At 39.3% G+C, this 15539-nt stretch overlaps 1 protein-coding gene across 1 annotated transcript; it reads right to left on the reverse strand.

The window, feature by feature from the left end:
- Positions 1 to 11903: 11903 nt before the first annotated feature.
- Positions 11904 to 14362, reverse strand: LOC129512679 (induced myeloid leukemia cell differentiation protein Mcl-1 homolog). Its single transcript, XM_055330217.1, has 4 exons — positions 14299 to 14362; positions 13215 to 13604; positions 12618 to 12865; positions 11904 to 12107 (listed from the first exon to the last, which is right to left on the reverse strand). The coding sequence occupies exons 1-4, from the start codon at positions 14360 to 14362 to the stop codon at positions 11991 to 11993; spliced, it is 819 nt and encodes a 272-aa protein (XP_055186192.1). The 3' UTR covers positions 11904 to 11990.
- Positions 14363 to 15539: the final 1177 nt, after the last annotated feature.

The raw sequence follows: 15539 nt of genomic DNA on the forward strand, positions 1-15539 counted from the left end.
GAAACCACTGTGACAGTTCTTCAAGCTACTACTTATATTCATCAAAATAGTACATTTGTGGACTAGGGAAATAACAAGTCTAGTCTACAGGATCATAAGACTTCCAGAAGATGGACTTGTAATGGTTGTACCATTTATCGTCTGGCCTTTTTATATCTCCACACTAAGTAGAGACAGGCCATGATGGTGTTTTATGTCAGCTAACCCCCTCAGCTTTCTGAAGATCTTGGTTTCTTCTTTCTCGAGTATAATAACTGTAATACAAATTTTAGGTCCTGTTGGGGAAGAGCAGTACAGATATTTACTTTAAACATTTCTCATGTCATGGAAGGGCTCTTCCTCAAGGGAACCCGGCCTCCTTTTAATCAGTCTAGTTAGATCTGGAAACTGAGAGAGTACAAGTTTCTATTATAGCATCCAGCATCAGTATTTTTCTCGTTAACTCTTGATCTTTGCTTTGGTTTTATAAGATAAGTAATATTTTCATGAGCTTCTGATTTACTATGTCCTAGGAACACCATCTGTTAGTCATCATCTCAGATCTCTGTAGGTAAGTAAACCCATTTTGCTTCTGAGGGTCTAGTGTCACCACTTACTCTGCTCTTTCAAAATAATATCCTCTTCACTGACGCTATCAATCCTAGTTCTAGAATAGCAACTCAGATCATTATTCCTGACCTCAGAGAAAAGTTGTACAAGTGGCCTATACGGACACTAAAAGTTATCAAATTACAGAGTAATTTTTCACATGACCATTCCTTCCCCTGCCTCCTTCCTCAACACATACACACCTTTAGAAGACAGTTAAGTAACCAATGTAAATGCCAGCTAGATGTAGCATAGAAAGTCCCCTGTGAATCATCCTTTGCTTTTCATAACAAGTTATGCTATAGCTATAAAGTTCAGTGGAAAGGTAGTACTCAATTGTAGTTTCTTTAATAATAATAAAAGAATATGGTATAATAGCTAGGAATTCCTTAATCTAGATCACAATATTTTTTCACTCTTCCTTGAAGGGGATGACAAATATGCCATCTTTAAGAAATAGAAGATATTGAGGGATTAAAAAAATTCTCTGAGAAAATAGTTGTTACTTCACCACTTACCTCTACCTTCAATGCTTAGATAACTTAAAAAAAAAACTTGAGATATCAGATGTATCTAACATTTAATGCTGTCTCCATCCTTTTAGAAAATTTTTAGTGAAATCTTTGTGGATTTATTATGTCCTTTTCCCTTTCTGGAGAGAAGGGTGGGTGGGGGGCAGGCAGAAGGTGGGTATGTCCAGAGAATAGCTCAGGATAATTTGAACCAAGCTATAGAACCTATCCATATATTGGATTAAAATAATAAACACTAGGGAGCAGTAGACCCAGTGGTTTCAAACTATTGACTATATGGTTTTAGAGAAAAAGATTGACTAGGAATTCTAATACAATGAGGTACATAACAACATAGATGTGGAAAGCATTCCAGAAAGACAGGACCACAAAACAGATGAATATTATGGCAAAATGAAGCTATATATGTAGATAAACACACACAGTGTATATATATGTGTATACATATTGTGTATATATGTGTGTATGTGTATGAATGTGTGTGTGTATATATATATATATACATACACAAACACACACATATATGTTTTAAATGGTACAAGCTTTGACAGAAGCTCCCCTCTCAAATAACATTTTTGAAAATTTGAAAATTCATTTTGAAAAACCCCTATCAGGTACTATTGACTCAGAATAACCAACACCAAGATAAATTCTGTTACTATTAGGAAAGAGAATGTGAGACGGTAAGATGGCAGGAAAAGGAGGAAGAAAAGGAGGAGGAAGAAAGAAAGGACAGAGATAGGGGTCAGAGAAAGAGGAAGAAGGGGGTGGAAAGAGGGAGAACAGGAGAGATATTTAAGTAACAAGTGAAAAGATCAAATCATTTTATGAGACGAAAAAGCAAACAACGACAGCAAAACTAACCAGACTGAAAGTGGTGGTTTTCAGAAGTGATGTGTTATGTCAAAACAAACATAGTTTGGTTTGCAAAAAATGAAAATACAAAACAAGGATTTCATTAATTCAAACTGGTTTTCAAGTCTAGTATATAGCTGCAGGCAATTTGGAAGAGGAGTCTAGTAAAGTTCAAATTTCACTGGAACAAAATGACTGAGGCAGACATGGACATAAAGATTCACTGTAAACAGTAGATAAATAATTTGCATTTAGTACCAAAACTAAATGAGAGTTTTAAGACAGAGGAACTATTATATAGAGAATATATGCTCTGAGGATATAGATATATGACTACTTTAAAATGCAGTAAAATGAGGAGTAGATATGAAAAAGTACATAATTTCTGTTGTGAATCATAATGGTTGTAGTAGTATTGGTATTATTAAATGACAATAGTGTACATGAAATGTAGAATTAAGCCAATGAATACTTATGTGATATTCTTTTATCCTTTCTGTCCTTGAAAGCTAGACTATTCAGTGTGAATTAAGAGATAGGTGCACCTGGGGCAGAAAACAGAAGGTAAGTGCAGCACATCTTGTTAGACATAGCAAGGAAACTATCAAAGACTAGTGTTGTATCAGAAGGTATCTAAAGTCACTGTGAAGAGGCAATGTTGAAGGTATGGAACAGATAACATCTCTCTTTATTTCAGCTCTTCTGCTTGAACTTAAGCAATCTAGTAAAATGGAAAATTACAGTAGGGCAGCCAACCTATAGTATGCATCATAGCTGTTCAAGAAGGACATAAAATACAAACATGAATGGTCACATGCTACAGAAGTGTCCTTCATGTTTTATAATACATACAAGTTAAACAACAGATTTCTTTTTTTTAAGATTTTATTTTTATTCAGAGAGAGAGAGTATGTGAGTGGGGAGAGGGCCAGAGGGAGGGGAACAGAGAGAAATCTCAAGCAGACTCCATGCTAAGCATGGAGCCTGATGCAGGGCTTGATCCTACAACCCTGAGATCATGAACTGAGCAGAAATCAAGAGTCAGATGCTTAACTGACTGAGCCACCCAGGCGCCCCAACATAACAGATTTCTAATCAATATTCCCCTATTCTTGTATGACCCAGAGTGACATAAAAAATATATAATCATCAATATAACAGAGACACCAAAGCATCAAGAACAGGAGCTATAATTATCAAGTAGTGGCATACAAGGGTAGATTGACTCATAATCCATTTTATATATGTTTAAGAACTACATTGAGTGGGGCGCCTGGGTGGCTCAGTTGGTTAAGTGTCTGACTCTTAATTTTGGCTCAGGTCATGACCTCAGGGTCATGAGATCGAGCCCGGAATCAGGCTCCATGCTCAATGTGGAACCTGCTTGGGAGTCTCTCTCCCTCTGTCCTTCCCCCTGCTCACATTCCTCTCTCTTTCAAAATAAATAAATAAAATCTTAAAAAAAAAACTAAAAAAGAACCATATGGAGCTATGGCCCATATCAACTAAGAAAATTTTGAGAAAATAATTAATTAAAATCCAGTAATACATCACACAATAGAATCATGTGGATACCTTTTATGCTCTAGACACTATGATAAGCACTTGAAATATATTACCTCTAATCCAACAATCATTTAATACAAATAGTACCTCCCTTAATCTCCGTATGAGGGAGTCAAGAATAAGAAAGGCTAAATGATCTACCCAAAGCCAAATGGTAACAGTAGAAAAACCAGGTATCAATTCATTTGACAAGCTCAGAGGTTGGTCTCTTTTTTCCACTGTAAAATATGATAAAATATTTCCACTTAAATACAACATTCTTTAATTATTAAGACCTAATTAAGATAATTCAATCTATGTCCTGAAATTTTATTAATATAACTTCCTGATCTTACTGCATTCTGAGGATTAAAATAACAATATTTTGTCAATACTATGTTAAATGGATTTTAATGTGGTTAGTATTGCCATATAGCTATTAATTCCATTTTGATTCAGTTAGAAATCTAAGTTATATGCTTTATGAACCCCTCTTTCTGATTACAGAATATATGTTTCTAAAATCAGATTTGATTAGTTTACATACCTGCTAGGGCAATTAGAAATGTAAATTCGAGGATACACAGACAGGAAGAACACACCCAAATCTGCACTGTAATGAGTAATCTGAGGACATAATTGCCAGAGCTGATGAGATGCTAAATATTCAAACTGACATGGCCAATTGTACATTTCTGAACACCAGTGCTGCCACTGATGCCTAGGAAACTACTTTCTAGTGAGAGCCTCCTAGGTCACACGTGTTTACACACTGGATTCCCACTCTGTTGGGTGAATGCATTTCCTTGGAAAAGCTTGGGTCACATGTGCATATTTGCTGCAAAGGATGGTGAGAAAGTGAGTTTCTGTCATTTTCAACTCCTCTAGTAGTTGGCATACTTTGGCTTCTGGCTTAACTCACACGATGGGGAATGCCCAAATGTCAAGAAAGGCTTAGATGCTGTATCACCAAAAGCATGACAAATAACCGCCACAACCCTGTTTTCTACATTTTAGGTAATAATCATCTTCCTAGTGCTTGTATAGTTTTTCTTTAATCAGTTATTGTGGTCAACTATAATGAAATAATTTGTTAAGTTAGTTCCTATTCTTTTCAGGTATTTGTGAAAGACTTTTTTTTTCATTTAAAGATTTTATTAATTCATTTTAGAGAGAGAGAGAGCAAGAAGAGCAGAGGAGAGGGACAAGCAGACTCCTGGCTAAGCACAGAGCCCCACATGTGGCTTGATCTCATGGCCCTGAGATCTTGGTCTGAGCCAAAATCAAGAATTGAAAGCTTAATCAACTGAGCCACCCAAGTGCCCGAGAAAGACATATTTTTTAAGTAAAGGAAATATATATACTCCTTTGTTTTAATTAATAAAATACTTTCTCTCATTTCATTTCTATGCTATCGGATCAGAGTATTTAACTGTAATCTGACAAATACACTAGGCATAGCAAAGAGCAGAAGGCTATCTACTCTCTAAAATTCCCGGAGCTTAATCATCTATATGCTGAGGGATGCCCTTGTCTTTTCCCATCTCACAAAGCAATTTCAAGCAAAAGGACCACTGTGCTAATTAGATTATTTTGTATTTATAAGGAGTGGCACAAGTGATGAGGTATAGCTGCTTTAGATATAATGTATATACTATTCAACTTAATTTAAAAATATAAAACTACCTCATATTTATGAAGTACCTTTGATCTAAAGAGATCAAAATGTTTTAAGGCTTTCATCTCATGAACTTTTATAACACTCTTTAAGTTAGGCAGGTAGTAATTAGGACTTTATTCATTTTACAGTTGAAGAATATGAAAAAGAAAAGGTAAGTATAAAATCTTGTCCTACCACAATAAATATCAATCAATTCAGGAGTGGGGAAGAGAGAAAGTCAAGATCTTCTCACTGCCACCGAATTTTCTCTAATCAGAATTATTTTGGAAAATGAGTTTCCTCACATTAACTACTAAAATAAAATCTCAAGACATACGTTGAACTCAGATAAGCTAATTTTTCATAGAGTGATGCTGATGCATAGCTGACACACAATCATTCTTGGCTGGGTGTACAGTTTCATGACCAGGTAAATATTAAGAGGATAACAATTTCTTAGTATTTGGGAAGACGTAAATCATGAGAAATGTGATTGCTGAGATTTCAAATCACCTTCTTCTTTCCAAATACAAGACTGACATTCCAATTTAACAATGGTTGATGCTAAGGTACTGAATTCAGATGCCTAAAGGAATGGGAACTTAATCAAGTTAATCACCTAACACAGAAGCCACAACGTGTAATGTATAATATAAAAAAGCATTATGAAAACCTAGTTGTTGTGTTTGTTTGTTTGCTTAATGTTAGGCAAGTAAATAGAGATGCAAAACATTTTCAGGAGTTCAAAGAATATAATTTATCTCCAGGTTTGAATCTATTGTCATCCAAACAGTGAGCTGTCACCAAATGGTTTTAATGATTATTGAATATAATTCTGTTTTCATTTCTTTCTTTGTGGTACAGAAAAAGTACTAATTCTTCCTTTGTACTAAAAAGCAAGAATATTTATATTTTCCCTTATACATTAAATAAATTCTAAAATTCCCTAAAAAATTCAACACATGGATATTGGAGTATGTGTAATCATTTTCTCATGTTTAGAATTGTGATGTATAATTATAAATTACTAAATAGCTTGGTTTTCAGTGCTTAAATATATCGAAATGTATCTCCATTCTAGAATAGAAATACATTTATTTATTGTCATTATTAGGATAAAAATTCTTCTCATAGACCATTTTTGACAGAAATGTACTTCAATACAACACTTAAAAAGTGACTACAGGCTATTTCAGATCCAAGTTAAAAAAATTAATTCTAGTACTATTCAACCTTTTCATAGACGCATTTTGCATTTAATAGAAGCATATTACATTTTATCTAATACTAGCTCCGTTTATATGAAGGTTCAGGTGCCATTAAATAAGAAGAAGGTCAACAGGCAGACAGAAGCAGGGGGACACATGGACAAATCATAAAATGGATAATTAACCCTTGAATTAAACCAAAGTTGACAACTGTGAATAAACGATACTACCTTGTTATAGTCAGAAACACTAAACACTTCAACAGTTCAGTAAATAATTTAGGTTCTTTTTTTGCATAATATTTCAGGAATAACTATTCAAGCACACTGCAAGCAGTGTTTGATGTAAGTAAAATATTCATATCTATTCCACTGTGACTTAATAATTGTGCACATTTTAATATTGTGATTAGGAAAGAAGCAATTCAACTTCTACACTTAAAAGACTTTAATTCTGCTACCAGACACAGCAAGTATTTCTGATTTTCCCACTTTGAGGCAAGTTTTTTTTATTTATTTAAATTGTAGTATTGGCATTCTGCCCACTAGAAAGTCAGAGGAAAGTTCTGAAAGAAATGTAATTTACTTTGATCAAAACTGTACAAAGATAGAACATGAAAAAGAAAAAAGAATGAATGAAAATGTACCATGGTATTCATACATTTTAAATACTAACAGTATAAAATCATACAACTGCAATCATTGTATATTCTATGTTGGGAAACTATTCTTATTTATTTCTTTACATCAATTCAATTGAGAAAATTAATGTACAGTAACTTCTGACCTCCTTACATTTACTTTCCATGTGACTCAGCTGTAGCACATTAGCAACAGGAAATAAAATTGGGTTTCAAAATTGAATATGATGGAATGAAATTCAATGGAGTCGCTCTAAAGTACAGGTTATAGAAAATTAACAGACATGGTAGAAAAAGTAATTTAAGAACACTCATAAATTCTGTTCTCCCTCAATTCTCTTCTGTTCAGATTATTAGAGGTGGGGTCTATAGGAAGTTGTCAAAAATTATTCAGACAAGTCAAATGCCAAATATTTACTTCTTTTTATTTATTTTTTGGGGAATCATTAACAAATGAAATAAGTATTTGTTTTATTGATATACTAGGCTTAGACCTGTGTTTAACAAGCAAGCCTAATAATAGCACCATGGTTAGACTATAAGCCTGCTTTTCCAAGCCATCATTTTACAATTTATTAAGCAAACAAGGGATCAAATGTCTCTCATCCACTGATGTGATCTTTTTATATACATACTGTTAGTAAGTCCCATTTGGAACAGCTGAAAATCTTCTAGCAAAAGTTTTGAAGATGAGCTCATAAACTCAATTTAAATTTCACCAGTTAAATTAGGTCAAATGGAAGGAACTCAAATGAGTAGCTGCCCAATCAGAGCCCATTATTTTTTTAAGTTATCAACCCATACACGCCCCCTGCCCCCAAACTTCAAACTTCACCTTGACTCAATTATTGTAAACCCACATGTAATGAAGTTAAAGGATGAATTTCCATTCATCAACTTCTCAATCCCAGGTTTAAAACAAAACAAAACACCCAAAACCACTAAAGAATACTTACCAGATAAGAAAATTAAAAAGTCTGCTTAGTTATGAATTGGAATTGTTCCACTACAACCAAGTTGCATACAATTACATCAATTGGTTCTGTATACAATCTAGAACTGACCAGGACAAAATTTAGAAAAGCTGTAAGAAATAGATTCCTAGACAGAGGGGCAAGATGGCGGAAGAGCAGGGTCCCCAAATCACCTGTCCCCACCAAATTACCTAGATAACCTTCAAATCATCCTGAAAATCTACGAATTCGGCCTGAGATTTAAAGAGAGACCAGCTGGAATGCTACAGTGAGAAGAGTTCACGCTTCTATCAAGGTAGGAAGACGGGGAAAAAGAGATAAAGGAACAAAAGGCCTCCGAGGGGGAGGGGCCCCGCGAGGAGCCGGGCTGAGGCCGGGGCGAGTGTCCCCAGGACAGGAGAGCCCCGTCCCAGAGGAGCAGGAGCTGCACCAACCTTCCCGGGCGGGCGGAAAGGGGCTCGCAGGGAGTTGGAGCAGGACCCAGGAGGGCGGGGATGCCCTCGGGCTCCCGGGGACACTAACAGACACCTGCGAGCGCAGGAGAGTGCTCCGAGCTCCCTAAGGGCTGCAGCGCGCACGGCGGGACCGACCGGAGCAGCTCGGAGGGGCTCGGGAGCGGCTCCAGGGAGGGAGCTGCAGGGCGGGAGCGCGAATCCAACAGCGCAGGCCCCGGAGCACAGGGCGCCGGGACACAGCCCAGGATCCGGCCTCCCCCGGGACAGGCAGAGGCCGGGAGGGCCCGAGACAGCGAGGACGCTCCTGCCCCGAGCTGAGCAGATCAGCGGCCCCGCCCCGGAGCCTCCAGGCCCTGCGGACGGAGAGCCGAGAGCCCCGAGCCCCGTAGTTCCTGCGGAGGCTGAATCCAGGCTTCCAGAGTTGCCATAGCAACTGCTGCTGTTCCTCCTGGGGCCTGGCGGGGTAAACAACCCCCGCAGAGCCCTGCAGCAGGCAGGGGCAGAGCAGCTCCCCCAAGTGCTAACACCTGAAAATCAACGCAACAGGCCCCTCCCCCAGAAGACCAGCTAGAGGGGCCAGTGATACTCCCCCGTGTTCCAATACAACTTGTTTCTGGCCACTCTGCACTGAGCAAAATGACTAGAAGGAAAACCTCAACTCAAAAGAAAGAATCAGAAACAGCCCTCTCTCCCACAGAGTTACAAAATCTGGATTACACTTCAATGTCAGAAAGCCAATTCAGAAGCACTATTCTACAGCTACTGGTGGCTCTAGAAAAAAGCATTAAGGCCTCACGAGACTTCATGACTGCAGAATTTAGATCCAATCAGGCAGAAATTAAAAATCAATTGAATGAGATGCAATCCAAACTAGAAGTCCTAACGACGAGGGTTAACGAGGTGGAAGAACGAGTGAGTGACATAGAAGACAAGTTAATGGCAAAGAGGGAAACTGAGGAAAAAAGAGATAAACAATTGAAGGACCATGAAGACAGATTAAGGCAAATAAACGACAGCCTGAGGCAGAAAAACCTACGTTTAATTGGGGTTCCCGAGGGCGCCGAAAGGGACAGAGGGCCAGAATATGTATTTGAACAAATCCTAGCTGAAAACTTTCCCAATCTGGGAAGGGAAACAGGCATTCAGATCCAGGAAATAGAGAGATCCCCCCCTAAAATCAATAAAAACCGTTCAACACCTCGACATCTAATAGTGAAGCTTGCAAATTCCAAAGATAAAGAGAAGATCCTTAAAGCAGCAAGAGACAAGAAGTCCCTGACTTTCATGGGGAGGAATATTAGGGTAACAGCAGACCTCTCCACAGAGACGTGGCAGGCCAGAAAGGGCTGGCAGGATATATTCAGGGTCCTAAATGAGAAGAACATGCAACCAAGAATACTTTATCCAGCAAGGCTCTCATTCAAAATGGAAGGAGAGATAAAGAGCTTCCAAGACAGGCAGGAACTGAAAGAATATGTGACCTCCAAACCAGCTCTGCAAGAAATTTTAAGGGGGACTCTTAAAACTCCCCTTTAAGAAGAAGTTCAAGTAACTCTGAACGTGAATGGGCTTAATGACCCCATCAAAAGGCGCAGAGTTTCAGACTGGATAAAAAAACAGGACCCATCTATTTGCTGTCTACAAGAGACTCATTTTAGACAGAAGGACACCTACAACCTGAAAATAAAAGGTTGGAGAACCATTTACCATTCAAATGGTTCTCAAAATATACCCTAAAAACTACAGAACACTTCTGAAAGAAATTGAGGAAGACACAAAGAGATGGAAAAATATTCCATGCTCATGGATTGGCAGAATTAATATTGTGAAAATGTCAATGTTACCCAGGGCAATTTACACGTATAATGCAATCCCTATCAAAATACCATGGACTTTCTTCAGAGACTTAGAACAAATTATTTTAAGATTTGTGTGGAATCAGAAAAGACCCCAAACAGCCAGGGGAATTTTAAAAAAAGAAAACCATATCTGGGGGCATCGCAATGCCAGATTTCAGGTTGTACTACAAAGCTGTGTTCATCAAGACAGTGTGGTACTGGCACAAAAACAGACATATAGATCAATGGAACAGAACAGAGAACCCAGAAGTGGACCCTGAACTTTATGCTCAACTAATATGCGATAAAGGAGGAAAGACGATCCACTAGAAGAAAGACAGTCTCTTCAATAAATGGTGCTGGGAAAATTGGACATCCACATGCAGAAGAATGAAACTGGACCACTCTCTTGCACCATACACAAAGATAAACTCAAAATAGATGAAAGATCTAAATGTGAGACAAGATTCCATCAAAATCCCAGAGGAGAACTCAGGCAACACCCTTTTTGAACTTGGCCACAGTAACCGGAGAAGGACAAACGTGTATGTTCTCATTCATTTGGGGAATATGAATAATAGCGAAAGGGAATATAAGGGAAGGGAGAAGAAATGTGTGAGAAATATCAGAAAGGGAGACAGAACATAAAGACTTCTAACTCTGGGAAATGAACTAGGGGTGGTGGAGGGGGAGGAGGGTGGGGGGTGGGGGTGAATGGGTGACGGGCACTGGGGGGTACACTTGACGGGATGAGCACTGGGTGTTATTCTGTATGTTGGTAAATTGAACACCAATAAAAATTAATTTATAAAAAAAAAAAAAAAAAGAAATAGATTCCTAACTACAGAAGTTGTAAATTTCAAACGGGCATGAAAAAAACTAATATATTTTGAGACTCTTCATCCCTTTCCATTTCAAAGAAATAGACTTTCTGTAAAAATATACACAATTTTTACAGACAAATACATTTACAATTTGTTTTTGCCTTAAAAATTGAGGCTATCCCCACATTTGCAATTGTAATTATTGACCCTAAGTCAAGTATTGTTGGCCATTACTAGGCTAATAAACTAAACCACTCAAACCAAGCCAAAGTAGAACAGGTAAAAACGTCCTGAGCACTTGGACTTTCAAGAAGTATACTTGGGAAAGCTAATTACAGAGAAAAAGCTTTCCTTCACACTGTTGTACAGTACTGCGGCTTCTAGTCATAGTTCTATCACCTGTAGCTTAAATCCATTTCATACAGATCAATGCCATTGTTAGTGCTTCTCTTTTAACACTATATGGGAAGTTAATGAATTCAGTGGACATATTTAATGGACTCTATGACTAGCCTGGCTACTGGCCACTCTCCTGTTCTAGACAAGGAAATTAAGTCTCTTCAACCCTACCAACTTTACTAAATCTAAAAGTCCTCCTCCATGGCCTCCCAAAGTTTGCCTATTGCTGAAACTGAGCTCTGCTTCTTTTAGACAGTGACTCTTCAAGGGGGACTACTTTTCCCATGTATTTATTCCTGTTAGCCATAATCCTCTTGCCACTTGCTTTTCTACGTTGCTAGAGTAGAACTCTCTGAGGTTACAGCCTGGACAGCTCAAAGTCCAACTTCATAAATACATTTGCTTTCACAGCAGTCATATGTGGTTTTGGTGCCTGGGGTTGTTTAAAAGTTAATTATTGCACTTAAAAGGCTATCTTATTAGATATGCCAAAACAGCTCCTACTCCAGCAACACCTGCAAAAGCCAGCAGCACAGTTCTGATGCCACCTTCTAGGTCCTCTACATGGAAGAACTCCACAAACCCATCCTAGAAAACAAAAAAGAAAAGCACATTTTCAAGTATGGGTTTCCAATGACTTAAAAACACTATCCATAAAGAAAAGATGAATTAAAACAACTAAGGTTCTCCCCAAACATAATGAACCAATTATTTACCCCAGGCTACAAAAGACATTCAATTAAGGGGGGGAGGGGTGGCACATCTCTCAGAAATGTAGTTTACTAACATCCTCAAGTGATTCTTATTTTTTCATAATTTGAATCCAATGAAGCATCCAGCTGAATTACAATACCAAAAGCAAAAGACTCAACAACCAGTAAAACTGGGATTTTTTGATGCAACAATTCAAGACTATCATACCACACTACCTCTGTGAACCCACTACTTACATCAACTTTAGGCAAACAGGTCCTAAGTTAGTGCCTGAAACCCGAGTTGTGCATCATAGAAAGAGTTAAATAGCCCCAGACTTTCCCTATATAATCCTTCATTCCATTTCCACTCGAAGACCCCCTTTCGACCTTAAAACAAACTTACCCAGCCTCTTTGTTTGACTAGCCAGTCTCGTTTCGTCCTTACGAGAACATCTGTGATGCTTTCTGCTAATGGTTCGATGCAGCTTTCTTGGTTTATACTCTTCAAGTGTTTGGCCACAAAGGCACCAAAGGAAATAAGAGTCACAATCCTGCCCCAGTTTGTTACTCCGTCACTGAAAACATGGACAATCACTCGAGACAACGATTTGACATCGTCCTCGTTTTTGATGTCCAGTTTCCGAAGCATGCCTGGGAGGAAGAAAAGCACGCAGGTGCTCACGACCTCCTTTGTCTAAAGCAGGACGTGACTTGTCTGCCCACCCACGGCGGGGGACATCGCTCCCTGGGGTCTATACAACTCAGGACGACCCCGGTTGAAAACTGACATCCCACCCTTTCCGGGCTTTCAGCAGAGCTGCCATTTCCAAAAGAATTAAGATGGGCGGAAGCAATGACTAATGGCCAGAAAATTCTAGTTTCAGAAATAGATTGCGAAGTCGTTTCAACGCGGCCTTGTTTTCGGTGACCACCCACCTCGGCTGGGTGAGTCCGGGGCAGGCGAAGCAAGGCAGCGCAGCCGCCGCCACTCCCCGCTTACCTTGGAAGGCCGTCCCGTGGCTGCGCTGTGCCCCGTCCCCGACTCGCCGGAGGGTCTCTAACGCCTCCCGGCTGGCCGCCCGAGCCCCGCCCAGGGGGTTCGCGTCCTTGGCGCCTGTGGCCTGTTCCCGAAGGTACCGAGAGATAATCTCCAGGGACTGCCGGTACAACTCGTCTTCCTCCTCCTCCGCCGGGGGTGGCGTCGAGGGTAGCGAGCCGTCCATGCCGGGGCCACTGCTGGCCTCCCCCGCCAACTCCAGCAAAGGCAGGACCGCCGGCCGCCTCCCCAAAGGTTCCGGCTCGTACCCGTCCAGCTCCTCTTCGGGCGACAGGATGGCATCGGCGGCCGGGCCTTCCATCTCTTCAGGCGGCCACGCCCAAATATTTACTTCTAAGTTAAAATAAATGACACAATATTTTATGTATATTTTAAAAGTGACACACGTTGCAGAATACCTTTTTATCATCTCCTCCCAAACTACCCCACGTAGCTAAGCAAGATAAAAAAACCAAGACACTGGCAAATCCTCATCAGTTGAAAGATATGAGGAACACTCTAATGTGAAGAAAACTCTAGAAGCAAGTGTTTGTACAATACTGTGTTATTAAGAAAGGTAACATATGCTCACAGATTGCCCTGATTCTCATGTGTAACTCAGAGCATGCAATAGCTGAGAATAGCTGAGACACGATGAGAGGATATAATACTAAGCGTCATTTTATATCATTTCATTTTATCGTCTTCTTTCACTTTCCTCAGCTTCTTTTGCATATTTAAACTAGGCCTGGACAGTTTAGAACAAAGGACACGATTGTCAGTGATGCGTAAATAGAATACAGAGTATACGAGATATGCTTATAAAAAAATAAAAGAACAGAAAAGAAAGCAGAACTAATCTTTCATCTTCCACTATCAATGAATAATAGGTCAAGGAATAGTATTATTAGGATGTGAGATGCCAGGTTCCTGATTCTAGCGGCAGGTTCAAAATCTTAATAGTCTTGGGGAAAACCTGAGCAAGGAAAACTCTTGTAATTTCCTATTTGCAACTCCAGCTAGAAACTGCTGTCCAAGGTCCACATACCAACATGGGGCATCAGCAACCACACAGAAATGGCAGAGTAATGTGTGTTAGGCAAGGCCTCCATGGTTCTGGTGGTGCTGATGCAGGAGAACAGAGAACACATATGATTTTATTTGCTTGGACTTCAGCAGCGTTTGGATGCCCAGGGCAGGCAAGTGATGGCACCACATAGTTAACTAGGCCCAGAGAATACAGCACAACAAAATGGACACTAATCACTTAAGACTTGTCCACCAGATGCCTTACATCCAATTATCCTATGGAATAAGAATAATAAAGAAATCTTGTGTAAGATTGAGCATTTACACTAAGTTGCTCTGAAATAGGACTAATTGTAGAGTGGAAAAGGAGTTCCTTGTCAAGTTTAACCTCTGTTCTGCTGGGTCCTTGCTCTACCTTCCTCTACTGCTCCCCAAAGTAAGTAGCACTGTAAAGCAGTGTATCATAGTGAATAAATAATGGGCTCTGGAATTTTCAACTGAACATGTAAGACCAACCATATGCAGGTATCTCTTCCTTTCCAAGACCTCCATAAAAAGACAATCTAGGATTTAGAAGATTTAAAACTACAAATCCAAATAAAATGGGAGAAGTACTTCAGTAGAAAAGAGCTGATAACTACATTTTTGGAAGATAGAAAGGAGACAGAGGGTGGTTAAAAAAAAGAGAGGCAGAGCAGAAAGGAAATAACCATCATTTGTTTGTTTTAAGAAAATACCAAAGGAGACCCAAGAGTTGCAAATACCAGGAATTACAGGAGTTTGGCCTACAGTATGCCACCCCAGACATGAGACTAGTAATCTATTCTCTACAGAAACTGAACAGCCTATGCCCCTCTTTCAGGCATATCAACTATGGCAGATGGAAAAAGTGAGTAATGGAGTGGAAAACGGGAGGTTATTTAAATTTGGCACACAGCAGTGGGAACCCCAGGCTTCCCCTTTCTAACTCACAGAACATTTCTAGCCAGGTATTAGCCCCTGGGAGAGGAGAGACAATTACTCTCCAACAAAACAAAGAATTGCCAAGAAAGTTCTCCAGATACTGGTAATTAAGGATCCTTTAAAAGACAGTCAGCTCTGTAACTGAGCAACTTTTGTCAAAATCCATTTATTCACCAGGCCCATCACGGCAACTTCCATTGAGCTTTTTTTATTCTTAAATGGGAATCTAAGGATCACCAAACATGGTATGGAAATCAATCTGAGATGAGAAAATAACTATTAGAAATGGAAAATATG

The sequence above is a fragment of the Nyctereutes procyonoides genome, unplaced genomic scaffold, assembly GCF_905146905.1.
Source record: "Nyctereutes procyonoides isolate TBG_1078 unplaced genomic scaffold, NYPRO_anot_genome, whole genome shotgun sequence".
Taxonomy (NCBI): domain Eukaryota; kingdom Metazoa; phylum Chordata; class Mammalia; order Carnivora; family Canidae; genus Nyctereutes; species Nyctereutes procyonoides.